The following is a 26,612-nucleotide window of genomic DNA, read 5'->3' on the forward strand; positions in this document are numbered from 1 at the left end:
CATTTTTGATATCCTACTCCGCTTCATCATTATCACTTTCAATCCCTGACACGTTTTGCCGAGTTGTACCATGATATCCAGATGAAATCGCCATTCATTGATTGGTTTCTTTATTCTCATGCTTATCATGTCTGCTCCATGCTTTCGTTTCCTCACAGCAGCTCAAATTCTTCAACTCTACGAAACAAACATTATTCGCACAAACCTACCCAAATAACTTACCTCGAGTCTGCTGTTTTCTCACCCCAGCAACACAAGAACTATGGTCAGGATGATCCTTTCCAGCTAGCAAGCATTCTTGCCCAGAAGATCACCCTAAATCACCCGTTTCAGGATGGGAATAAGAGGACGGCTCTCATAGCAGCCAGTATGTTCGTACAGTTACACGGTTACTAACTACGGGAGACGCCCTTCACCAGCGATGAAATGGATGAGCAGATAAAGGATGCTCATGCTACTGTTACCACGAGACAATGGGATGATGAGCAGTTGGCAAACTTCTATAAGAGTATTACAACATCACTTTGACGTGTTGATTGATTCGTTGGTCTGTTGGTTAAGTAACTTGTCTTCTGATCCCTTTGCATGTCCTTGGTTTCATACTCGGTCATATCACCTGAAAGGAACTTCTATAGTAAGCCGACGTGACATTATTCAACGTCATATACTCAAAACATGATAGGCTGACTACCAGCTCGTGACTAGCCGTATAGCCAAGATTGGTAAGGGCAGAGTCTATCCCCACTTGAGCAAACAATGGCCGACGGCCCGAAGAACCTCCATCTAGAATCTAGTCACGAATGCGTCATGATCATGCTGATATCCATCACATGTGGCCCGTTGCCGGATTGAGATGCGGGGGTTGGAGTATATAAGGCCCTTGGGTAGCCAGCTTCATGATTTGAGCCTTCAAAACTCTCGATATTCGAATCTCTCAAATCACTGTATCCTGATACACAAATCTATAACTTTACGTCTGTCATCATGGCTTGCGATTGTGGATCTACCTGCGGCTGCAGTGGAGCGAGCTCCTGCTCCTGTGGCCAGAGCTGTTCTTGCAAGAACTGCGGCGTAAGTACTGAAAGACTCTCGAATATTACGATGCCTAACGACTATGAACAGAAGTAACCAACTCGTTCTAAGGAACAAAGATGGGTGCATGAAGGAGTTGCCGGGGCTATGGATGTCAATGGCTTTGTAGTTCTTTGATAACATTCTATCAATACAAGTCTGAACGAGGTGTTATTCGAAACAATAGGCCCCAAAGCACCCGTGAAAGGGTAAAAGAATCAATATGGTCGAGTGTTGGGCCAAGCTACCAATACCAGCCTCAAGGATCAAGATCCAACGATAACTAAATCCCTTGGCTATTCCTTTGATACCCTGCTTCTACTCTAAGCGAGTAAATACAGGCATCCCTATTGGAGCCGTTGACGCGAATAGCACTTCTTGAGACTGGAGATTAACCAAGCGCTTAAACAGTTAAACTTAACCGCCGGCAATCAACTTGGCAGTGTATCATCGAGTTTCAGAATTCTCGTTATATCCAATCTATTATCTCTGCCTTTTTGTTGTAATAAGGTCATGCGAATTTCATATCATCTCCAAGGTTATAGTTCTGTTAACAAGACTTCTGTGTATTGTCAAAGAATTGTTGTTGAAGCTGCACTTGTTCCTCTCGACTTTCCAATGGTTCCAGAATAAAACGACGATCATAACATGATCTAATAAAAGGATTCTGCCATGGTCCATTAAAATGTGTCTCAGCGCGAAATTGACGCGTGCTATTGGCTGTGCTCTATGCATGTTGGTTGTCTGCGTTTCATCTACAGCATAAACCCTGCAATTGGGTACAGAGCCGCCCAAGAAATCTGTTAGTGCCCCCCGCCATATCCAGCGATTAGCACTAACAAGCATCCTCACGAGCCAAGTACCGCGCCTCTCGCCTGCAGAAGGTAAGGCATTCTTAGGACTCGAGAAGCGCTCCGAGTCAATGATAAAGGAGGACGCTGCTCTGTGCTTTCTGTGGCGTTCATCATACCATACACAATTCATTATGGAGACCTTTTCGAGGCAACAACACAAACACCACGATATCAGCATCACGACCAAAGATGTTTCTTCACGAAAAGCAAAACCTGGTCCTATTCGTTCATGGTTATGGGAGACTCTTTCGTTATTGTTGGCTCTGGGCTTGTTGATAGCTACGATCGTCATCCCAGCACAGAACAACAACAGAGTCTTGACACCATGGCCATACGACATCAGTCTCAACACAATTATTGCTATCCTTAGCACTTTTATGAGAGCCTCGATGTTGCTTGTCGTTGCAGAGCTCATCGGTCAGATGGGCTGGAATTCTATGCAGAAGCCTCGTCCTGTCACCGATCTTCATCATTTCAACAATGCTAGTCGTGGCATTCTTGGAGCACTGAAGCTATTCTGGACCGTTCCTCCACGGCTCACAAGTATCATCGCCGCTCTCGTCATCATTATATCTCCTGCAATCACCCCTTTTGCCCAGCAGTCTGTCAGCACAGTCCCCTGCGCAAGAACAGTCGAAGGCGCGCAAGCATCTCTGCCAATCACTCATTACGTCCCTGCCTTCAACTCAACCTTTCAAACAGGTTCCGCCAGCGTTGAACTTTCAGGTGACATGAAAGTCGCCATGATGAACGGTCTTGTCAACCCTATGGGTAAGGACACAGCAATAGCTGCAACCTGCTCTACTGGAAACTGCACATTTCCGGCAAACTCCCAGGGAATAACCCATTCCTCTGTTGCCATGTGCAGTGCATGTATTGACACCTCGGTGTTCATCGAGTTGAGCATTAGCAAGTTCAACAGTAGTGGAGCCTCGGGCTACGCTGGCAAAGTTTACAACTACAGTCTGCCAAATGGACAGTGGATTCAGGCTGTTACCAATAGCCAGGTCATGGTCATGTCTGGAGACTTAGACTGGGCGCTCAACACACCCAACTCTAGGTTTGCCCAGTTGGCCAAAGTCGCTATTTCCAACATCACGACCCTAAGCTTCACGCAAAAGGGCTGCAACGTCACTACCAGCACGAACGCAACTTGTCCTGAGGATAGGCTGACCTCAAAAGTCCCAGTATCTCTTCGCTATCACTATGCCGTAGCAACCTCATGTGCCCTGTATCCTTGCATCAAGAAATACTACGGCAAGGTAGATAGAGGTTCGCTCATCGAGAAGGTTGTTGACGAGCAGCCCATCGACTACGATAGGGCTACCAATGACGAGGCAGGAGATCGTGTTGGCGTGCAAACGCCCTGTCTTATAGATGGCAAGGAATATAAACTTGCCAACTTTTCTCAAACCAAGGATCCCTCAGACTCAGAAACAGTTGTCCCAGTCGATGGAATCAATTATACTGTTCCGCATCAATGTGTCTACAGACTCACCTTTCGGTACCGGCAAGGACTGAGGCGCTTCATTGAGAAAACACTCTTCAACACCGTCTGCTTGGCCAATGAAGTCGGTGGCGCCAAAGACCAGCTGGACTGTGGCGACCAATGGTGGCTACCTCCCCTCTACAACTCAACATTTGAAGGTCTCGATAGTTCCTTTGATCTGTTCACAACCGCTATAACAAACAACTTCCGCAAGCAGGGCATACAGATAAGAGGTAGCTCCCAGGTAGAGAACGACAAGGCCTCTGGCCAAGCTACAGAGATGGCTATCTGCACCGTGTTTGATTGGCGGTGGGTGCTGTTGCCAGCTGGTCTAGTGGCCATCACGATGCTGTTGTTGATAGTTGCGGTTGTGCAAGGGTTCACGAACCCAGGAATGCCAGTGTGGAAGACTTCGATTCTTCCCTTGTTGTTTTATGGACCTAATGTTGTGGGTCAGACGCAGGAGACGGACTTGGATGATTTGCAGAAGGAGGCTGGGAGGGTAATAGTCAGGATTGAACATGATGAGAGCGTTAGGCTTGGACAGGTTGATACTTGGGGGACGGAAAGTTGAAATAGCATTCTATTGGGAGTAGGGCGTTATGGGGTTCTAAATTAGATATACATGAATACACGAAGTCTATTACGAATCGATCAGTCAGGATCTTTATCTGGATGCGCTTAGATGGCAAGTAAAAGACCGACGTATGAGTCCTTTCATTAAAACTTTCACGACAACGTAGACAGTCCTGGCTTACATGATCGCTTTTGGGCTTTATTTGCAATTGAGAGTTGTGGCAGAGAGCTTCTTCCGGCAGAGAGAACCTAGTAATAAAAGAGCATCGGACTACGTAGATCAGAGTAAACTGATGGCGGTAGCATGCCGTTTTTAGAGCCTGAATAATGTTTCGGTCCCGAAGTCTCTCTGCATGCTGTAAGTCACGGAACGAGAGCAGAAGTATTCCAATTGATTTTCATTCCACAACCCTGATCTTCACTGAGCTCCTTGATATGATGTCAATGATGTCAAGTGTCTTGATTGACAGAATTAGCTTCAAATAGCCCGGTGAGGAGCGGGTACACGGCACCACAACATGGATGCTCTGTATAATTGCCGAATTCGGAAATAGATCACCCTGGGATAAGTTGATCGAAATACAGCTGCGATGAGCTGAACTGTTTTCTTTCCTGTCTACTTACTCTGAACCCTCTTATAACTGTCTTTCTTATGATTGAAGTAAAAAGTCAAATCAAGAACCATGAGCTTTCATTTATCCACAACGTATGAGCGGGCATTGCTACGTCCGCTTGTCTTACCCCCCACCGACACGAATGCCACGAACGAGCCGGCAACTCTGTCTGAGGAGTCCCAATGGCGAGCATCTACGCATATCTTTCGAGGAACAGACGATCGCGACGAGACTGCTGCGTGGCCACCTGCCAAGTTCAACGATGACCCGTCCAACATTCCCAACGACGAGGCATACAACATCCCATACGATCCCGCAAGCAAGAAAGCAAGCAGCAGCGTCTTCAAGCTGTACTCCGACTCAGAGCAGAGCAAGACATCAACCGTCCCGCCTCCTAGGCTGATCGCCAAGCGCTACATCCCAACAAAACAAGTCAATAAATCTGAGCAAGGCGTAACTCTTCTCACGCTTACGGGCATGGGAGTTCCCAAGGAGATGTTTGAGCCTATGCTTGAATCTCTACTTCCTCGACTGCGCATGTCTGGTGTCAAGGTTGAAGAGATCTGGGCGATAGACATGCCTCTAAGCGGACAGACAGCCAAGGCTAATCCCGTGGGATACCTATACGCCAATGAGAAGGACATCGTCCGAGATTTACTGCTCTTCCTCACAGCACATCTTCCTGTACTACCAGGCAAGGAGCTACCGAAGTATCTTCAACCTCGAAAACCAATAAGCCAAGCTCAGCAACCTACACGGCAGAATCTTCATGTCTTTGCCCACAGCCTCGGCGCTCAAGCCGCTATCCTAGCTTCCGTTCACGCACCAAGCATCTTCAGCAGTCTAATGGTCGTCGACCCAGCCATGATTCCCGCTGGAAAGATCAACGACGCCATGAAAAAGCTCCCTAAAGAAATCTTCTGTCTCGGTCTTAAGGAATCCTTTCGCGATCGTAAAGCCGTCGAGAACGCACTCCGCGAGAATAAACGCACAAGAAACTGGGACTCACGCGCCATAGGCATGTTCACCCAGCACGGCGTAGTCCCCAACGAAAAGGGAGGTGTCAAACTCATCGCTCACCCTCGTTTGGATTGGGCTTTATGGTACGACAAGCAAACTCCTACTGAGTGTTACGATCGGTTCAAGGATATAAGTGTTCCGTTGCTTGCTATTATGCCGAAGAGGCCTTTTGCTGTGCCAGCTAAGATGTTCGAGGCTGATGCTGGGAAGTTGAAGGGGAGGGTTGATGTTAAGTGGGTTGAGGGGACGCATCAGGTTGTTTATGAGAGGATGGATGAGTGTGTTGGGTTTGTGGGGGAGTGGTTGGGGGATATTGCTGGTGAGAAGAGGGCTAAGCTGTAAAGTATTAAATAGTTCCCTGATGTAGACATACAATAAACCTGATCTGATTCAGATCGTTGTTGGTTAGAGTCTATATGTCTAAGTCTCCTACCACTCTTCTAATTTTCTAACCTTCACATGCAACCCACCAGCCGGTCTGGCTGTAAGTCCCCCCTTAACATCAGCATTCCTCTCATCCATCAACCCTCTATCTCTCAACTCAAACTCAAAACTCCCAACCCACCCCGCCACTAAACACGCCAACTCAGCCCTCGCAAACCCCTGTCCAATACACGCCCTCGGACCCTGCAAAAACGACAAAAACCCATATTTACTCTCCGCACCTCCATGCGCACTCTCACCCAACCATCGATCTGGCCTGAATAAATGTGCATCGTTACCCCACAGTTTAGAGCTGCGGTTTGTAGCCCATGGTGCTATGACGATGCGTGTGCCTTTGGGGATGGATTGATCGAGGATGGTTGTGTTGTAGGCTGCTTCGCGGAGAGTTTGCGGGACGGGGGCGTAGAAGCGGAGGATTTCGCTGCAGACAGCTTGGAGATAGGGCATTGAGTCGATGTTGACGCTTGATATGGGGGATTCTTTCGCTTGGGTTAGGGGAGGGAGACATTGGCGGATTTCGTGGCGCAGTCGGTCTTGGACTTCCGGGTGTTTGGCGAGGAGGTAGATGCCCCATGTAAACGCTGCTCCTGTGGTGTCATGTCCTGGAATTGTTAGTTGTGGTAAAAGCGCGGAAGCGAAAGACTTACCAGCCGCAAGCAACGTCATGGCTTGATCAATGAGTCCATCCTCGGTGAACGTCCCAGTCCGTATTGCCGCAGAGATGATATCCATATCATCTAATTTCTTCTCCTTCAACTTCTTCTGCTTCGAAGAGATTATATCTCTACACGTCTCGCGTATTGATCGGGCTGCCTGGCTCATGTCTGAGTTAAACTTAATAGGTAAAGCTGTAAGAACCCAAGCTGGAACCAGACTTTCGATAAGGTGCAGCATACGTGCTTGAGCTGATGGTTGAAACACGATATTATATGTCTCCACCATCTCGCTCTTCGCATCTTGTATGGCTCCAAAGTCCCGACCTAGACCAGCTACACCGATCAGGTCCAGAGTTATTCTCGAAGCCCACTCTACTACCTCCACAGTCTCAAGCCTATCAGCTGTGATTCTCTCGACCATGTCTCTGGTTTTATCCCAGAATAGTGGATACAGAGCCTTGATATTTCTCGGTGCGAAAGCAGGATTCATGCTTCTTCTCTGCAGCTTATGGGCATCTCCTTCAGACAGGATAAGACCTATTCCTAAGAATCGCCCTGCCGTTTCTCTCAAGCTAGCAGGCTTCGGAAAAGAGTAGTTCTGGGTGACGAGAACTTCATGAAGGGCATCGGGAGAGGTGAGAACTATTCTTTCGGCGTTGAAGAAACCCAGGTACCGTAGGAAGCCATCGTTTGTGACTGTTTCATTCCTGTTCCCAGATTTATGAGTTCCGTTGAGGGTTTGAGGTTGGAGTCTACTTACCATTCTCTCACTGGCGAGCAGTATGGCTCTCGATACAGCTTCATGCCATGACCCCAAAGCCAGTGATTTCCTTCCGGCGTGGGGACGTGACGAAGCGGTGAAATGAACCGAGGGCGTATTAAGATCCTATAAAAGCACCAGAGGGCTGTCTCTGTGCACAGTGTTGCTAAGAAGCCAAGCAGAAAGATTGAATTCTGGTTATCTGGGTATAGCAAGGCCAGCAAGTAGCCAGAGACAGTAGCTCCCGCCAGTATAATCTGCCACGTTTCTATCATGATTCATATCTCAAATGTTGTTTTCTCAAAGTAGTTGCTCTTGTAACATGAGTTTACATTATGATAAACACAAGGTTTTAAGGTCCTCGCCAAGAGCACCTTAAATAAGACCCAAGGATTTGCCGCCGAACTAAATCTGATAGAGGAATCAAACATCGGACCCTTACTTGGTTTCAGATTCGTTCACTGACATGTAGATCTCAGTCTCATTCCTTCAGCTCTGTGACGATCATTTACTAGGGGCCTATTTGATATACCCAAAAGGTCCTGGAGCCCCACATACGCTTTTGCCGTCTTCCCGGGCAAAGGCTGTGGAGCGATGACGCACTGCCACAACTGGATATCTGATCCTCCGTTTAGATTAAGCAATTAGGCATCGGTGAATGATAAGGGTCTCTTAATAGTTTCACTAAGATTCCAGATGAGGCTAGTCGCCTTTGGACCTGGTTGTGCAGTGACGTAGGGGCGTGTTGGTAGCCAACTAATGATGAGCACTAACACTGCCAGGATCTCGTTGGCATAGGCCTCTGAATTTAGATGAGTACTCTGAAGTAGCTAAATTGTCTCTGATGGGCAGAAGGAAGCTCAAGGACTCATCTATCCTAAGTTTTGAGGATGCTTAGGTAAATCTATTATATCTTTAGGAGGTCTTTCGGTCAATCAATATCGGCACTCTGCTTTATCGTCGGAAGTTTGAAATCTCTTCAAGGGTCCCTGAAAGATAATAATTGATTTCAACTAGGTATGCTATGCGAACCTCTACAGTATTTGCAACTCTGACACACGATTGTAATATTAGAAAGCCATTCCTGCAAGGTAGATTGCACCAATAGCAAAGGTAGCCGAAACACACAACGACGAGCCCATTTTCCAAGCACTACTTGATTCAGCACTCGTAGTTGCTGCTGCTGTTCCGCTACTAGCTATCGTGGAACCACTACCAGAAGTTGAAGTCTCTGTTGCTTGGGCTTGGCTAGCTTCAGCTTTGCTTGTAGTCTCGGCTGCGCTTCTGCTCGTGGTCTCTGCCGAAGTTGAAGTTACATTCTCATCAGAAGACTATGCCGTATTAGCAGACCAACTTAACGATTAGAGGCTTGCAGACTAACCGTTGATCCAGTCTCAGTAGTTTGACTAGCAGAAGCCGTCACAGTCTCACAGACCCTCCTCCAAACAGTTCCATAGACTGAACACAAAATCAGCCCTCTACTTCACAAAGTCCTCATAAAATTAAACTCACGGTTATACGCAGATGGACCACAGATGTCCCAAACACAATCTTCCTCTCTCTCAACCCAATCAACAGACTCATTACACCAGCACTGGAAAACACCTCCTCTAGTACAAGACTTATAGTTTCCATAAGTCTCGTAACAAGCCTGGAAACATTCTGCGCGCTTTTCTTCAAGATCAAATGCTTCAGCCCCAGAGGCGGTTGGGGCGAGGGTTACGGTTGCTAGATAGTCGCTTTCGGTGTTGGCTGCAGTTGATATGCTAACTAGCCCTGAGAGCAGAGGCAAAGTTAAGATATGAGTTCTCATTTTCCAATGTTGGATCAAATAACCAATAGATTGGGTGATTTGGTGAATGATCGAAGCTTGGTCGAGGACACAAGGCATTTATCTAATTGCCAAGGCATATTGGCTGAAAGCAGGGGTCGTCTTGGCAGCTGAACATTTTACAGGCTTGACAATTTACTTACACCAGCCAAGCCTCAAAAATTAGCCACGTGTTATACAAGCATGTCAATAGCGCCGATACGTGGTTAGACACGGGAAAGCAAGGCATATTTTCAAATAGAACTAAGTGCAGACATTAATACGTCCCCGAAACCGGCTCAGGAACAATCACCTCATCATCTCATACTCATAAAATATGTCTAATTCGTCTTTTGTCTTTTGATCATTTTAACCCTCTAAATATGCATTCGAAACCTAGACCCAACACTTTTCATCTCACATTCATCGCTGTCCGCTAAGCTCCTTCTCAACCTGCTCCTTAACAAGCTCCCTCACAGCCTTCCAATCATTCGAAACATCAGAAACTCGCTTGGGCAGCTTCTCAAGTCCGACAAACTCCTCAGGAAGAACCTTTTCCTGGAAGTTAAAGTCCTTCTCATCCTTGAGCGCAAGCTCAACGGCACCGGCGAACTTGGCAGGGTGAGCTGTGCACAGGGAAATGTGAGGCATGTTGGCCTCGGCGCGTTGGGCAGAGCGGAGAGAGGCGGTGACGCCAATGGAGGAGTGGGGGTCGAGAACGTAGCTGAATTGCTCGTAGATGCTCTTGATGGTCTCAAGGGTCTCGGGATCGCTGACTCGTTCGCTCTCAAAGGTCTTGCGGGCGCTGTTGAGAACGTCGACGTAGACGGGGCCGAAACCGCCCTTGACCTTGAGATCCTTGAGCCAAGCAGCGACTTCTTGACCAGCTTGCTTGCGGTTGAACTCAACATCCATGCCAACAGTAGCAGCGAACTCGTAAGCCAAGAACCAAAGTAGACGCTCAAAGTTGCTCGAAACCAAAATGTCCATAGCAGGGCTGAGCGTCTCCTTGACGCCCTCCTCATGAGCCTTGACACCATCGACCTCCAGACCACCCTGAGCCTCAGGGCCCTTGGCAGGCTGCTTCTCGTACTTTCCGCTCTTCCAGAATCGATCAAGGATATCGTTCTCGTTAGTCGCGATAACAAGCTTGTCGACGGGGAGACCCATGCGGGTGGCGAAGTAGCCGGCGAGGATGTCGCCAAAGTTTCCGGTGGGGACGACGAAGCGCACCTTGTCGCCGACCTTGAAGGTGGAGGACTTCTTGGCGAGGGAGAAGTAGGAGTAGAAGTAGTACACGATCTGGGCGAGGATGCGGGAGAAGTTGATGGAGTTGACGGCTCCGAGCTTGAGGGAGGCGTTGGTCTCGGGGTCGCCAAAGAGGGCCTTGACGATGTCCTGGGATTTTGTTAGCGCAGCGCGAAGGGCGTGCGAAGGGCGTACTCACCTGACAGTCGTCAAAGGTACCGGTAACGGCGAGGTTGTGCACGTTGGCATCAGTGCACGTCGTCATCTGAAGCTCCTGGATAGGGCTGACACGGCCCTTGGGATGCAAAATAGTAACAGACACATCCTTCTTGCCCCTCAATCCATGAATAGCAGCGGATCCAGTCTAATTCACACGTCAGGATATTACCGCAATCAGACCACACACAGCATGACTCACATCACCACTCGTCGCACCAACAACAGTCAAGTGATGTCGGTCCTTACCCTCCTTGCCCTCGTTCTTTCGCGCAAGGAGGTACTCGAAGAGATTGCCGAGGAACTGCAGCGCGCAGTCCTTGAAGGAATAGCTAGGACCGTGGAAGAGTTCGAGGAGGTGCAGGTTGTCCTTGAGCTGGACGAGGGGAGTGACTTCTTGGGCGCGGAATGTAGAGTAGCTTCGGTTGATGATGCCTTGTAGGTCTTCGGCGGGGATTTCGCTGCGGGAGATGTAGAGGCTGAAGATCTGGAAGGCCAGTTCCTGGTACGAGAGGTCTTTCCAGCTTTGCTAGTATCGCGTTAATCGTCATCCTAATATTCGTCGCTTTCGATCGCAGCTAAGAGGTACATGGGAAGTCCGCATTGATCGCTCGTACGCACCCATTCTGTCGCAGCGGGAATCTCATGGGGGAGGAAGAGACCGCCATCAGCAGCCAAGCCCTTTAGGACAACGGTCTCGAAGGAGAGCTTTCAAAGGTCAGCGGAGTGCCAATTGCGATTGATCACAGATATTGCGCTGCGTACACCATAGTCGCCACCTCTTGTGGAGAGGTAGACTTGCGATTGCGTATGTGTCGAATCGGTGGCCATCGTTGTTTTGCTTGTTGATGCTGGGAAAATTATTCTTGGTGTCCCTCGATGGGAAATGGGATGGAATGAGTCGCCAATGGAAGCCACCCCGCCGGAATTTTAATCGACCGGCCGGTATCGGAACCGGAGCCGGGGCCAGATGCACTAATTGAGACCTGGAGAGATAAAATAGAGTCATCATGTTTAAAATAGTTGAGATGATTGGTTCGTTGTTTTATTATACTATTTTGTATATTCAGTTCGATAGAAATATATAGAGCTGCTTTAAGACGTCTTTAAAGGCCACTGAATTCATAATTGTGATGTAGTACATTGTCTCTTGGTGTGTTGTGCCTCAACACCATGTTGAGCAACCGGCGATGCTCGCACTTATCTTGACAACCTTAAATTGACAAGACAATTTGGAGACTCAATCAATTTCCATGATGCCAATGTTTGGCTCAATACTTTAAGCCCTTAGAGTGGCTTTTTTTCCAAGGGAAAGTAGAAACGGCAAAGCCCGCCAACTCGTCTCTCTCTCGAAGTAAAATAGCCTCGTCTTGTCAGTTCGGCGACTTCTCCTCTCGGCACCCAATAATCCCTGAAGTCGATCCGCCAGCGTCCCTAAACAACAAGGCGCAGCTCGTCGTATTCTTTCTACAGGGGATGGAAGAACGGCACAGCAAAGAAATTACGAGCTTCGCCAACCAATCAAAGCTCTTCTTCCCTGAACTAATCCCATTCGCTTCTACCGCAATCTCCTACAGCATGGGTCGTCTGGAGGTCATAGGACAACAAATCAGAGGGACCTGGCGAACGCTAAAGATCATACGTTACAACTGGCTCATTTATTGAGTCAATCACCGGGTAAGTCTGTCAAGATCCCTGTGAGGTTTTCGTTTAAAGCACGGCCATCCTCCACGTCAGAATCTCATGTCAAATCTCTCGTTAAACTTGTCACTCATTTACAAGATCCACTCGTTACGAACCTTTAAAATGGTCAAATCAAATCTTTTGGCTACTATCCCAATGCTCATGCTCGCCGAGCAAGCCCTTGGATTCGGCTGTTCAACACACAGCTACACAACATGCGAAGATAAAATAGTTCATTGGTTCGATCCCGACGACGGCATGATTTGCGATCCTCTCGACTGCGGCGGCGGTCGAGCACCCCCAAAGACTGGCGTGCCTGGATGTGCCGGATATACCGGCACTGAAACCGTCGGAACCTCGTATCTCTCTTGCTGGAAACCTTCGACTACACTTGTGGCTGCAGCTGCGGAGACGACATCGGAAACAACTGTTACGGAAACGCCTGAGCCTAGTACTGTGGTTAAGGTTGAGACGAGGACTACGACGAGGCATTTCGTATCTGAATCGGCAGAACCGCTTGAATCGATTAGAGTCACCGCGGCGGCTGGATCAACTACTGTGGCGCCTGTTCTGCCATCTGGCACCAAATCGAGCGAGGAGGCTGCCGCTTCTACGCCTTCTGCTGCGGCTACTACTGCTGCGCCCAATGCGGCTCGAGTTATAGAGGGATCTCTTATTGCCGTTGCTGGTGTTGCGCTTGGAGCGATCGTGCTTCTTTGATCCGCTCTTAGCATTGGATGATGACAGACACATATTGCTGGACGATACGACTCACATCACGAAGTCAAGTTTTTAATGATGCCAGCTCTTTGGCATGAATAATATTTAATTTTCTTCCCCCAAAAGCTTAACTCTTTCTTTTCCGATCAGGTTTCATACTCATTGTCAACTTTAGAGGCTTGACGACCAAGAGCTTCAGCTTGATGCCAATAAGCAACTGCCAATCGACCCAAAAACTGCCTTACAATGTACCATCAACATCTCGAGCTTTCCATCTTCATCAGACTTTTCAACTTTGTCCTGCCGATTCGGTTCAGATAGGTGTCTAAGCAGCGTTTCGTGTAATGCCTTCATCAGTTGAGCCTGATCCATCCACTTTATGCGAGCATAATCCTGCTGATATTCCGTGAGCAATACCTCAATCTCGTTTCGTTGGGCCTGCAAAGCACTCGTAGTCGCCCACTACATAAGTGATTAGTAATTTGAAAAATGAAGGAGATTTTGCAAGCCGGAAAATGACTAACTGTAGCTACTAGGCATGGTGGGATATAGTTGGCACCAAGAGGTCTGTATTGGGATACCCCTTTGGCAAGGGCGATAAGTTCGTTCGCCAGCGTCGATGCCTCCAAGAGTAAGACGCTATCATCTGGATACGTTGCTCGAAGTATGCTGTTCAAAGCTAGTGCTACCGTGAGAAGAATCGCTTCCGTGACTTGGAGCCTGTGGATAAGCTTTTGTCGACAGTATAAGTCTCCAGAAGAAGACTTCTGTGTTCTTACGCTCTCGAGATGGTGCAGTATTCTGGCATGATCGTCCTGCAGCTCTTGATATGTGATTTTGATTTCATCCATATAACACAGAGGTTCGTGCATAAATCTCGGGATCCTGAGTAGTCGCTCTACTTGAAAGTATCGAGAAAGAGCATCTTGATTACTATTGTACTCGTTTTGGCGTGATTGTGAGCGCAGGCGACTGACATAATGTTCCAACTCGATGCGTGGATCAACAAGAGCCGCGAAAAATAGAGCAACTAATGAGGTCTCTAGTAACTGGAGCTCAAAAGTGATACTCCAGCCTTTTTCTGTTACGGTGTCCATGAATCGTGTAAGGACTTGCTTGTCGTGGCTCTTCAACCCACCATCTGTTTGTCCCAGCCAGCTCTTCGAATCTATCAGTGCATGCTCTATTCTCAAGATTGTACTAACCTGGCATATCGTAATGATGTGAAAGACTGCAACGTCCTCTGGACTGAGCTTTGTGCCTGTTTCGTATTGTGGATCTCTCAATACTTTCAAACCGCTGCTATACTTGGCTAGAACCTGAGATGGAATTTCAAATGAGTAATGATAAGGAAGGAAACTCATCATCAAATCAACTGAAACATCGAGAGCATGGCTATGACCAAGCCTGCGCGGAATATGCTCTAGAAAATATCCATAACAGCTGAGGCCATATCGTAGGTCTGTTGTTTCCAGAGCCGCAACAAGTTTGGCTTGCAGAAGAGTTAGTGGGCTTTGAGGCTTATGTAACATTGATACCTGGGAGGGCGTCTGCTGCTTTCGTGGCTTCGAGAAGCTGGTCTTAAATGGCTTAGTGAATGATACGGGCTTGAAGACATATTTTTGTTCGCCCGAGCCGACACAGGGAATTCCAAGTCGAGCACATCTTGAACAAGCTGGCCTGACTTGGTCACACTGGCTTACGTAAGTAGGTTCCTTCAAAAGAAATCGTTAGCATTCATTTCATCTCTGTACTTACTTTCTTCTTCTGCCTCAGACAAGAGTTACAGCCTCGGCTTCTCGGAACGCCAGGCATAATTACGATCAAAGAAACTTATCTTCCAATTCAACTGAAATTTTTTTGCCATCATGTAAGTGAATTTCATGTCTTTTATGATATTATGTGCCTGGCTTGTGAGGCGACATGATCTCCACCACAAATAAGACAGCGCTGGGTAAGACCACCTTGGGAATAGTGGCATGTCCTGGCGCAGATCGCGTGGTACGTCACAACAGCGGTTTGGGTAATTCCCGCCGACAACGACCCTGGATTTTCAATAGTCTGGTAGCCGAGACCTTCAATCCCGGAGTATGATGTTTAATATTGCATAATAGGCCGATCTGGATCTGCTATCTGATGGTGGAGAGGGCAAATGTCAGATTAAAGCCGGAATTCGGGGTTATGAACGGGATATAGATGGCTATATCCACCTGTGTGCATCTCTGATATTTTTTTTTTGACCCGTTTTGATTATCGATTATGTGAGACTGCTGATCGGCTCTATACCTAGCAGTTTCTGGGACAGATCCTGATTACCGATCTTCGAGATCTCCAACTGGCGACACAGACAGGGCTTACTGTATCGTTCATTACATCTTTGAAGATTATTCTTTACAGGAAGATCAGGTGATCAAGCTCTAGCCGCTAAAAATGTGATACCAGGTCGAACAGCACGACAGCGAACATTCAGTCCTTGGAAGTTGGGTTATTTTTCACAAAGACAATAAGTTGGCAAAGATGGACAAAACAAAGGGCATTTCTAATAGCAGCTCGCTATTGAATAAAATGTACCATAGAAATATGTCGAATGCTAATTGAAGGAATACCACCATGAGCTGCCAGACTCGAAAGGAGGCGTTGCGGCTCTATCGATTCATCTCAATGCACGGTACACCGCAATAAACCAGCCAATCAAAGGTACAGGACATACGCCGGAGCGTTTGATTCAACGAATCACCTCAAGTTGTCTCTCATAAATGGGCTCCGGTGGCTCCCAAGGAACGAAGTGCATCATGCTTAAACCACCATGACATCATGTTTCGAACAGAGAAAAGGTACGTCAAAGTTCATTACCAAGAATCTGGTACACATGTGAGTAAATTACGCGTTTCTGTGATCTCACTTCTATATAAGGCCTTGTTCTTCACATATCACACTGGTGAAAATCATGACAGTTTTGGGATTCTACCAAGTTACATCAACTTACCAAACATGATACCCCATAGAACGCCAAGTATTTCCGATGCATCGACATCGTCAGCTCAAGAGACCTTTCGATCAAGCGGCCCTCGACGGTTACTCCCAGCTGCTCATCCCCAGCCAGCTGAAAGCTCTTCTCACTATCAAACTGCTCCCCTAGCGAGAAAACGAGCTCCAACGGCCTTGGCTTGCGAAACGTGCCGACAGAAGAAAGTAAAGGTCAGTCAGTATGGCATTCTTGAATGAATACTATGGTAGAAACTCACCGGCCTACATAGTGTAACGGGGCTCGACCGGTATGCGCTCAATGCCGGGCACGGAAATCCGAGTGTGTTTACAGAGCGACGCCAGACACAGATTATCGTGATAAATACGAGGCGCTGCTAGAATCACACCCTGCAGCGGTCGTATATCGAGCTATTCAAACACGACCACGACCTGAAGCACTCGAAATTGTTCGACGGATTCAATCTGGCGTCGATGCTGAAACTTTGATGCGCCAACTTTCAAGCGCCGATTTACTCCTCCAAGTACAACTTGAGCCAGAAACAAGATCGCGATATCAGTTTATCTACTCACCGCTCATGCCTACATATCTCCAGACTGACGATAATCCCTTCATGAGATCTCTTATACATGAGTGGAGCACAAGAGATGATGTTGTCAGTATTGCCTCCCCGGCTTTCACGGAAACTGATTTGGGATACCGGGCACAGTATTTGAGGCCTCATCATGCAGCAACTATCGTTGACTCTAGACTAGATGAGATAGTGCCTTCCAGATGGACTACCATGGTTGTTAGCGATGATACGATGAGGGAACTTATACGTGCATATTTCCTTCAAGAATACGACTGGTTCACGTTCTTCCATAAGGACTATTTCTTAGATGATATGATCAGTGGATCTAACACATTTTGCTCATCACTGCTCGTCAACGCTATTTTAGCAGTCGGATGCGTAAGTCTCTCACGTATTATGAATTTTACTCTTGCTAACAAGCTCTTAGCAATGCCGAAACTATGTATCCGAGCCCGCAGAGTATTGGAACCCCAATAGTCTTGGCTATAAATTTCTCGAAGAAGCGAGAAGGCTATGGATAGTTGAGGTGACGCATAACAGAAGTTTGACAACGTTACAAGCAGCTCTAGTCTTGAATACCATTGTCAATATGTTTGATATGGATCCTTTATCATCAGCATTTCTCGTACGGTCAATAGAAATAGCGCATGAATTGGGGTTATTCGAACCAACGACATACATCATGAACAAGAAGTTGAGAAACTCATATGACCTTACAGCTTGGTCTTTGTTTCACTGGCAATGGTAAGACTCTCCTCTTCTGGCCGGCTTAGAGCTAACAAATTAGTACATTGAGTTACCAATTCATGACACAGCCGTTGCTGGAAACACCACCAAAAACTCCGCTTCCCGACCCTGACCGCGATCCAGACTGGCTTGGTGAAATTTGGCTGAAGTACCCTTCGAGTTCAACACTGGTGCCGCTGAAGATTGGCTTGGTCTTTAAAGCAAAGATGACCTTTAGTGTCGTTCTCAACGAGGCCATGCTACAAGTTGGAAAAGATTCAACTGATTCTTACTTGCGTCAAAATGGGGGTAAAAAAACCATTGAGATCACGGAAAGGTTGGATACATGGTATAAATCGATGCCAGAGCCACTGTCACCAACGAATATCGTGTCGCCTTCACAACTTAAGATACAGTACGTTGTACATACCTCACCCGGACCCAAGACTTTGAGGCAGAAGTTGTGCTTACAAGTGTTGAATTTTCCTAGTCTCAATTATTGCTATGTCATTGTTCAACTTTACGAAATTCTCGCACCAGGGGGGCAGAGACAGGCCCCAAACCTTCCCATCAAAGAAGAAGTGCTCCAAGAGACCCTCTCAAGATACCGAGGCTACTTTGAGACTATTCTACGGATTCACTATCTTCGACATAGCTTCGAATACGGAAATATGATGTTAACACGCTTTCTCGCAATGCTAGCATTTCTATCCCTCAACAAAATCGAATCCTTGACAACATCCACCGAGCCAGGACATATCATAACGGGATCTGGATTAGATGTCGGAGACACAGATCCCAAAGAAGCAAGGGCTACGCTTTTGATAGCACAGAAAGGCCTCAGTGACCAAGGAAGAGGCTATTACCTACCAAAGACATTATTACGAGACGTTCTTGCGCATATGACGGCGAGTGATGCTACAATTCTTCAGAGCTTCATAACGATTCCGACTGAAGGGCCGGAGAAGACGCAGGAGCGGAAGATGTACATGGAGAGTCACTGCCCACCGGATATTCTGCGCATAGCGAATGATCCTGGTAAGCAGCCGGATGAAAACTGGATTCGGAGGTTTGCGATATTGACGCTTGGGGAGAACTCTGGACGGTCAATTTTGGGAATGATATCTGGAGGGAGGAAGAGCTAAGCTGAGCGTTGTTATAAAACGGATTTTCTACATAGATTTCAGGGTTCGTAGATCTTATCAAAGTCTAATACTCGGGGCCTATATTTGATACAATCTTCAGTTGATACGGATTATCTACACCCTGGTTACTATCTGGAGTTGGTCGCTGGCCATACCCCGCTGATTAGAAAATATAAAATGGCTGCCCTGCGCACCTCACGGCATACTCGAACTGGTCAAATTTACTCATAGTTCATACTTGCTACAAAAGTTCATCATCTGGCCTCAGTTTCAAGCAGTCATTTCATCACCGCCATAGCCAACAATGACATCCTCCACGATCTCCAGCGGATCCATCTCGTGGCTTCAGGGACTTCGAGGCATTGGCGCCCTTCTCGTATATTTCCATCATCATCAGCAATTCTCACGAGACGATGTTGATGCTATCATGCTCGAGCGCTCTTTTGGATACAAAGGGAAATATAAGCCAGCTACGATGCCTTTTTTTCGCCTGCTTTTCAGTGGAGGACACTTTGCAGTCGCTGTCTTTTTCGTTGCTTCGGGATATGCACTGTCGGCGACTCCCTTGCAGCTGATACATGCGGCAACATTTGGGCAGTTGGGAGAGATGATTGCATCTTCGATGTTTCGAAGATGGCTGCGCTTGTTTGCTCTTGTTTTCGTTACGATTCTCCTCACAGTGGGGAAATTTAATTGAAGATGTACAGACTATTCGTGATATATGAAACTTTTTTCTGAGCTCAGGATGTCTCTGGTGTACAGTATCATTATATCAGTATTGAAGAACTGAATAGGGAGCCTCTCTGACTTGCGATCATGACCACCAAGATGACATGTGAGGGAAAAGTAATGGGTTGGAACAGTACGCAAGTTGGCTTATATATAGGTAAGTTCAGCCTCCAATTTAGGTATTAACCTTGGTAATATTAACGTGATAAGGTTTTACTGCCTAAGATGTAATAAAAATTTAAATTTAATCATCCTAGACCTTAGAGGTACTTGGATACGCCTTTCGAAGCTGACCTGCATTACCGCATACTTTAATGAAATTCGGTAGCGCCTATGGGTCCAAGTTAGCCTGACTGTAGCATCCTATTATCTCCGTATTTAGCTTATAAATAAAGATCTGATATGTTGTTAAATAGCCTGATTGGTCAAATGAGCGAAATAGCTGCAGCTAGCGTGTACCTACAGGCGCTACCGAATTTCATGGAAACATGCAATAGTATCATTTATCATATGTGGCGTTTAATCCTAGCTACGTTGTCGCGCCCTGTTTGGTAGACTTTAGCTACGTACAAGGCAGTGCAGGTAGCAAAGCCTTGTTGAAGGGGCGGTGTAATATATGGGCGGTAAGGCAGATCATTATCTCTCCCTCCCCTATTAATGAGTATTGCAACCCCTTATTCCTTCGTCTAATTTTTCATCTTTTTATGCTAGTGCACAATGTCTGTCCCCGTCGGACTCCAACTTGGTGTTGAACTGACCAATTTTGTCGGTCCCTTGACCAAGACAGCCTTGAGGCTTGGGACACTTGCTGTTCGTGAAGCGATTGAGAGATCCGGCTCTGACGAACTCACCGAACTCAAGCTTGCACATATTCTAGGTCGGCATCGACTGGACCCAGCCATTGCCACGCACTTCCGCAGCATTGTGGCAAGATCAGGTCATGCTCCTCTCTCTCAGTTTGTCAAAGAGCTTGTCTTGGAGAGCGGCTCGGGCCCGACAGTCAGTCAGGCGCTGGTTAGCAATAATGTAGCATTGTTCTCGATGGTTGTTCAAGTGTCATTTCTGGCCTTCTCACATGACCATCAATCACTATCTCAGGCATTAACCCAGGCAATAGACGATATGCTCACCGACAGCAAAACAGCTACAAGTCACGGCCTCAACTATGTCTCGCTTCTCGGTACTGTAGCTTCGTGTCAGCAGCAAACCACGGCCTTTTCCTGGGAACCTCACTATACCGCCATTGAGCACAAAATACTTAATGAAATGAAGGCGAACAATCGTACGACAAGTCGTCCTACTAAGAGGCGCCGGATTTCTGAGCAATCAGCTTATCGCATGACTCGCATCCATCAAGAGTCGGTCGCTGATCGTGCTCTCCCATTCGTTATGTTGAGAGGACTTCTCACATCTTTGGACTCTATCCAGAGATTTCCCGAAGACTGCCTCCTTCAATTGTCCTGTGATAGAGGAATCTCATCGGTTGTACTCTGGTGTTATCATATCATGGGCCTAAGTGTGCTGGTTCGGATATCTGACGCTACCATCCACTTCGGCGACGGCCCGTACAACATCACTATAGAGCATTGCAATACCACTGATACTTCAGTTGTGCTCCTTCAAAAAGCCGCTGAGAACATACCGGTCTTCACATTAACGGCAACCGATGTTGATCCATACATCCAAAGTGACCTGCGAAGAAATGCCAAGGGATTCCTCCGACACGTTCTTGAAATTCAAGGAGTGGATGAAGTCGAGCTCAGAGAATATGCGTCAAGCCTTGTATCAGAGTGTTTCAGGCGCTTTGACTCCAACTACAAGCAAAGCTCACGCGAGACTTTTACTTCAAGCCATTCCCGTGAGGCCAATTCAGCGGCTCCTCCAAAAGAGGCGATAGAGTTAGCCTCAATGAACACCATAATCCGACCAGCAATCATCGCGACTGCATCATTCTTATTCGAAATTGATGAGGCCCAACTCGGCGATGACATTGTGGGATCAGGGCGCACAAAGCGTAAGCGGAAAAGTTCGCTCTGGTCTGCAGCTATGGCTCTGATCTATGCATTCTCTCGAGTTCAAGAGTTGACGACTTGTTCTCAGCTTCCGCTCTCTCTAGACGCTTTCGAAGTGCTAACTAATGAAGATTATCTGAAACCCGAGAAGGGCGGCTTCCATGAACCTATACTTGATACAATCCGCTCTTTTGAGCTGATTTGTAAGCTACTACTTGGAAGGCTGTATAGTAACTCCTATGTTTCAAGGGCGTTTCTCATCAGCTCCAGGGGCTGGAGCATCTTCTTGGATACAATGGACGCGGTTGATCCCGCAGATGTGAAAAGAGGGAGCCTGCATATCAGATTGGGGGTACCGGCACGCAATGGCATACGAAAAGCACGTATTATTGATGGAATGGGTGACTTCAGAACTCATTCGACAAGGGGAATTTTGTTGCAATCTGATCCCCGTATATCCTTTTGGCCTGGTGTATGGACAGCAAAGCTTGTGGGTACACACATTGGATATCATGACCACGACGCATTCACTGCTGTACAAACATATGACTGGGCCCATAGCGGTCAGAAATGTAAGAAGTGGCGCCTTGGGTTCCGGGAGAAGCAGGAAATTTCAATGGGGTTCCAGGTCTTCCGCAAATGCTCATGTCCGCGGCTGCAGGATGCAGTTGAAACGCGCCGTGTGCTTGATAACTTGTTAATTTGGCCCATCATTGCGAAGCAGGAGGCGAGCGAGAGTCTGGAGAAATACATCGCGAAACATCCCGAGGATAGCTGGAGCGCATCTAAGATTCCAGAGAGAATCTTCCTTAACGGCGAGACCTGGTTCTTTTATGTCACTGGGGATAGCTCTGCAAGATGGCTAGGACTGGAAGGTTTGGAACGTCTTGGGTTAGAGGAAAATGGCTATCAATTAATAATTCGGGGCAGCGGTTGTTGCATTCAGTGTGCTATTCGTCATAGCCGAAGTAAAGCACTAGTATTACTATAAAAGGCTTTTTTTATTATTAACTTATTATTGTTATAGTGGCTGAGAATTCTAGGAGTTTAGTACAGTTAAGTTATTACGTTTGAGCCCATTGAAGGCTCGGTTATCTTTTGGATAAGTTTCCATGTCAATGGGACAGGGCATACGGGGACATGATATGCAGGACTTCCTGTGAGGTCTGGAAAGAAGATGGGAATGAACATACGGCCATGGCATCTTTCATGGACGCCCCCTAATAATGAGGAATAGAGTATGTTATATTGGAGTAGATACGTGAATGGATCGAGTAGTTGGACTTATAAGTGACCGGGAATAGTGCGACACTAAAATAACATGTCAATCTACCCTTGAATGTAGTTCCTCGCAAAACGCCATGTGTGCGAAGTTGCAATAAATAAGGCAGAGCAGAAGCACCGTCCTTGGATGGCAAATCACTGGAACATTACTGTGAGTTCGATGCCTTTTGAAGACATCACCTATTTGCCTCATAAGGAAAAAAAGATATTATTACTGGTCACATTACCTCGCTTTCTCTCGATCACATGGATACTATGCCTTGTCTACTACCTTTTCCAAGTATTTAAAGCTCTAGTCCTCGTGAACACAATCATAGTTTACATATTCATACTTTCCCACCACTCTTAACCTCAATATGGGATCTAAATCACTTCCCCAGCCTCTCCCAAAACTCATCCCAGCTGATCAGGTCATTCCAACCATGAAAGGCATCATCAATCAATACCAGGCTGTACGGGAAGGTATCTTTCAGAATGTGAACCCACAAGCAACCAGCTTTAGGAACGTCATTCAGCCCCTGATCGACATTGACAACGCAACCCAGGGGGACATTGGTATCATTGCCATGCTCCGTTATGCGTCACCTGATCAAGCATCTCGACAAGCCTCTGAAGAAGCCTGTACTCTCATCAACGAAGACCAAGCGGCCTTTACCGCAAGATCAGACTTCTGGTGCCTGATCAAAGCAGTCAAAGAAGGAACTGGCGAGCCATCTCTTCATTTCGAAGCTCGGAAGTACCTGAATAAGATGTTTCTGGAGTTCGAGCAGTTTGGACACGCCACTTTGCGGCCTGAGCCGGTCAAACGGTATATGGGGAGAGGAAATCGCATGACGACGGGAATACAAACAGAGAATCCGCGACGATAGCCGAGGTCTATGGTTTTCCCTGGATGATCTTTCAGGAGTACCTCAGCATAACATAGATCGTTTCGAGAAGCACTCAGAGAACCACGATATGCGATTCGTTCGCTTTTCAGTAGCATACTCCTTGGCCATATACCGAAGCGCCTCAAAACCCGCGACGCGCAAGAGAATGTATGTCGGCGATGCAAATAATCTGAGTCAGAATGACGGACTCTTCAAGCAGATTGCTGTGGAAAGGGACTTGAACGCTCGGATTTTGGATTACGAAAGTCATGCAGCCTATCGACCAAAGAAGAGGTTGATGAAGACTCCAGACATAGTTGAGGAGTTTCTGACAGACTTAGAAACTAAGCTGATGGCTCGAGGTAAGCGAGATATGAAATCATTGGTGGAGTTGAAAAAGCAGAACGAACCTGAGAACTCCATTGACGAAGGTTTTAATGATGACATGATATTTCCATGGGAGTATTGGTATTACGCTCGCATGGCCCAGCAACGTCGACATGTCAGTCAGGATCGTGTGGCGGAGTATTTCCACCTCCAACATGTCATCAAGGTCATGTTAGAAATGTTTTCTGAGTTCCTGAGCATCCAGTTTTTCCCCATATCTCCACATCGACTCAAAGGCTCCATATGGCATGAAGACGTACATGTTTGGGCTGTATGGGAGGGTGAGAGAGCTCCAGAGGGTCAATTTATTGGTTCATTTACATGGACCTCCTCTCCAGAGATAACAAGTACAAGGGCAACCAGAACATCAGCCTGCAATATGTAAGTGCTTCTGATGGGAGGCGCCAGGGATTTCATGTCTGCTAAATTGACATTCTTACTCAGAGCTACTTGAAAGCGGATGGTACACGAGTGTATCCAGCGACAATTTTAATGTGTTCCTTTCCACGCTCCACACCCCCAGATTGCGCTTTGCTAAAGCATAACCAGATAGTCTCCCACTTTCACGGTAAGCAACGCTCATCCTGACAAACCTAGCACATAAAACTCATAAGACCAGAATTGGGACATGGCGTCCATGACTTGGTGGCTAGAACGAACTACGTAGCTTTCCATGGTCACAGGTCACCACCTGACTTTGCCGAAGCTCTCAGTGTAATGCTTGAAAAGTGGTGCTGGATGGAACCTGAACTCAAACGTCTGGGCCTCCACTACACGAGGACTGATCCGCAGCTGAAGGAGAAATGGCTGCGGGAACATCCAGGAGAGGAGCTTCCTCCAGCACAAATACCCGATGACATGATTCAGATATTGACTCAAGGCCAGCAGGTGACTCGATCATTGTGGTTTCTTCGTCAGATGTGAGTCTCATTATCTTGTAAGCTCCTTGGCTGGTCCAACTCAAATACTAGGTTCTCTCTGCTAGAATAAGCTCACAGCCACAAATCTCAACTGCAAATAACACTTCTAGCCCACAACTTAGACATCAATACCGTGATGACTGACCAATGGCTACAGCAAAATACTGACATCATTAAAACCTAAAAGATAACTCATTTGCCCGCTATTACGGGTTATAAGAAGGTGCCTCTGGTACATCTCCCGAGACGACCGAACGCGAGACAACAACAGAGCAATATGGCGGCACCTAAACGAAAGCTCGTCTGTACGGCATATCCGGATGAATTCCAGCAGCCAATTCAAATACAGGGTATATGCACGCTTCGATATGGCCGTACACCATCCCAAAAGCCACGATGAGCTTCTAAAGATGAATTTCACAAAGATCTACTATGGCCTTACGGAGAAGTTATGGCTTGTTCGTGCACCGGAGCCAGAGGACCAGGGATATCCACACGCCGATCTGGGCCATCTAATCTCTGGCTACGATGCAGGCTATTACTCCTACCTGAGGCAAGTCACCTATATGTTCCAATTTAGAGCAATTACTCATAAAGAATTCTCAGTGCTCACGTGTTTGCGGCAGAGCTCTTTGAGTCTACATTCCGTGAGGATCCAAGGAGCGTATCAGCTTGGGACAGATACAAAAAGGAATTCTTGAATATGGCGGAAGTCGAGATGAGTTGGGGTTGCTGCAAGAGTTTTTGGGACACACTCCTACTGCTGAGGCGTTGCTTCGTGATATCTTAGAGTAGGAATGCTGTGTGGCGAGAATACATGTCTTTTCAAAGTCATGAAGGAAAGGCGACACACGCCTGTACTTAGGGTATTTCCGCTATATCTGTTAATCTATGAAGAAGGTTTTATGATATATCTCGTACTGATCAGGATGGTCGGGGCGGTCTCTTGACTTGAAAGCCTTTCTCCTGAACCTTTGGCCTGGGCTTCGTAAACGCGTTTGTAAGTCCAGCCACCAGGCTGTTCTTCAATTGACTCCTCCCCGCTTCATCATGCCTCGTTCCAGACAAGGGCCCTGCATTCGTATCTGCATCTGGAGCTGACATCGATGAGACAAACACTCTCTCCTCATCATTTCCATAGAACCTGTCAGACTCGCGGAAAGAGTAGTCGATGCCTGGCTGTAATGCTACTTCCGACAGAGCCAGATCTATGCTAAAGTGCCCTGTGCTAGGACTGCTGATATCAGTTATTGGCGGTCTTGGAATTGTTGAAGTAGTCGCTGGTCGAGGTGCGTGATAAGCAGGGCTTGTTGCTCCTGACCTCGGCGGTCTGAACAGCGTGGATGGATCTGGTTGAAAGTCTCGTCTGGACTGTTCTCTGCTCGGGGCCTGGCGATATTCAAGGAGATCTGATGTTGAATTTGTTTCAAGAGAATTCATATGAAAAGACTGTGGAAATGTGTTGGCGATGTTCAGAACTTTGGGAGGTTATTTACAGAGACTTACATTGCTTGAGTCCGACTCTCCGCTAGTGGAGTGAGATGAAGAGTTCTGATCGACAGTTCTACCTCTAATTGTCTGATACAACTTCCAGGTGTGGTTGATCAGAAATCCTATCAGGATGACCAGTCCATGGAGAGCCAATACCACATAACCGACCGACTGCCTCGTGGCTTCGGTGATAGGCATATCAAATACACTGATAAGAAACAAGATGATCAATCGCATGGCCGATATGTACATTGTAGTTGATGATTTTATCAGCATGCTTCGTCTTGAATTTAGGAGTGAAACAATGATGAAAGCTTCGCAAGCAATT

The 26,612-nt window shown here is 47.0% G+C and overlaps 6 protein-coding genes across 6 annotated transcripts; 4 read left to right on the top strand and 2 right to left on the bottom strand.

Annotated features, from left to right (window-relative positions):
- Positions 1-2,056: 2,056 nt before the first annotated feature.
- On the top strand, positions 2,057-3,988 carry J7337_004807 (uncharacterized protein; the record flags this gene model as incomplete). The annotated part of the gene is made up of 1 exon (XM_044822496.1): positions 2,057-3,988. One exon carries the CDS (start codon positions 2,057-2,059, stop codon positions 3,986-3,988), a length of 1,932 nt encoding a protein of 643 aa, XP_044683829.1.
- Positions 3,989-4,673: 685 nt separating this feature from the next.
- Positions 4,674-5,966, top strand: J7337_004808 (uncharacterized protein; the record flags this gene model as incomplete). The annotated part of the gene is made up of 1 exon (XM_044822497.1): positions 4,674-5,966. One exon carries the CDS (start codon positions 4,674-4,676, stop codon positions 5,964-5,966), a length of 1,293 nt encoding a protein of 430 aa, XP_044683830.1.
- Positions 5,967-6,210: 244 nt separating this feature from the next.
- J7337_004809 (uncharacterized protein) lies at positions 6,211-7,145 on the bottom strand (the record flags this gene model as incomplete). The annotated part of the gene is made up of 3 exons (XM_044822498.1): positions 6,211-6,251; positions 6,281-6,670; positions 6,716-7,145. 3 exons carry the CDS (start codon positions 7,143-7,145, stop codon positions 6,211-6,213), a joined length of 861 nt encoding a protein of 286 aa, XP_044683831.1.
- A 2,572-nt stretch (positions 7,146-9,717) lies between these two features.
- J7337_004810 (uncharacterized protein) lies at positions 9,718-11,589 on the bottom strand (the record flags this gene model as incomplete). The annotated part of the gene is made up of 5 exons (XM_044822499.1): positions 9,718-10,692; positions 10,742-10,906; positions 10,961-11,287; positions 11,380-11,466; positions 11,524-11,589. The coding sequence occupies 5 exons, from the start codon at positions 11,587-11,589 to the stop codon at positions 9,718-9,720; spliced, it is 1,620 nt and encodes a 539-aa protein (XP_044683832.1).
- A 975-nt stretch (positions 11,590-12,564) lies between these two features.
- J7337_004811 (uncharacterized protein) lies at positions 12,565-13,161 on the top strand (the record flags this gene model as incomplete). Its single annotated transcript, XM_044822500.1, has 1 exon — positions 12,565-13,161. The coding sequence occupies one exon, from the start codon at positions 12,565-12,567 to the stop codon at positions 13,159-13,161; it is 597 nt and encodes a 198-aa protein (XP_044683833.1).
- A 9,812-nt stretch (positions 13,162-22,973) lies between these two features.
- On the top strand, positions 22,974-24,797 carry J7337_004812 (uncharacterized protein; the record flags this gene model as incomplete). Its single annotated transcript, XM_044822501.1, has 4 exons — positions 22,974-23,425; positions 23,487-24,154; positions 24,423-24,441; positions 24,557-24,797. The coding sequence occupies 4 exons, from the start codon at positions 22,974-22,976 to the stop codon at positions 24,795-24,797; spliced, it is 1,380 nt and encodes a 459-aa protein (XP_044683834.1).
- Positions 24,798-26,612: the final 1,815 nt, after the last annotated feature.

The sequence above is a fragment of the Fusarium musae genome, chromosome 3 (assembly GCF_019915245.1).
Source record: "Fusarium musae strain F31 chromosome 3, whole genome shotgun sequence".
Taxonomy (NCBI): Eukaryota; Fungi; Ascomycota; class Sordariomycetes; order Hypocreales; family Nectriaceae; genus Fusarium; species Fusarium musae.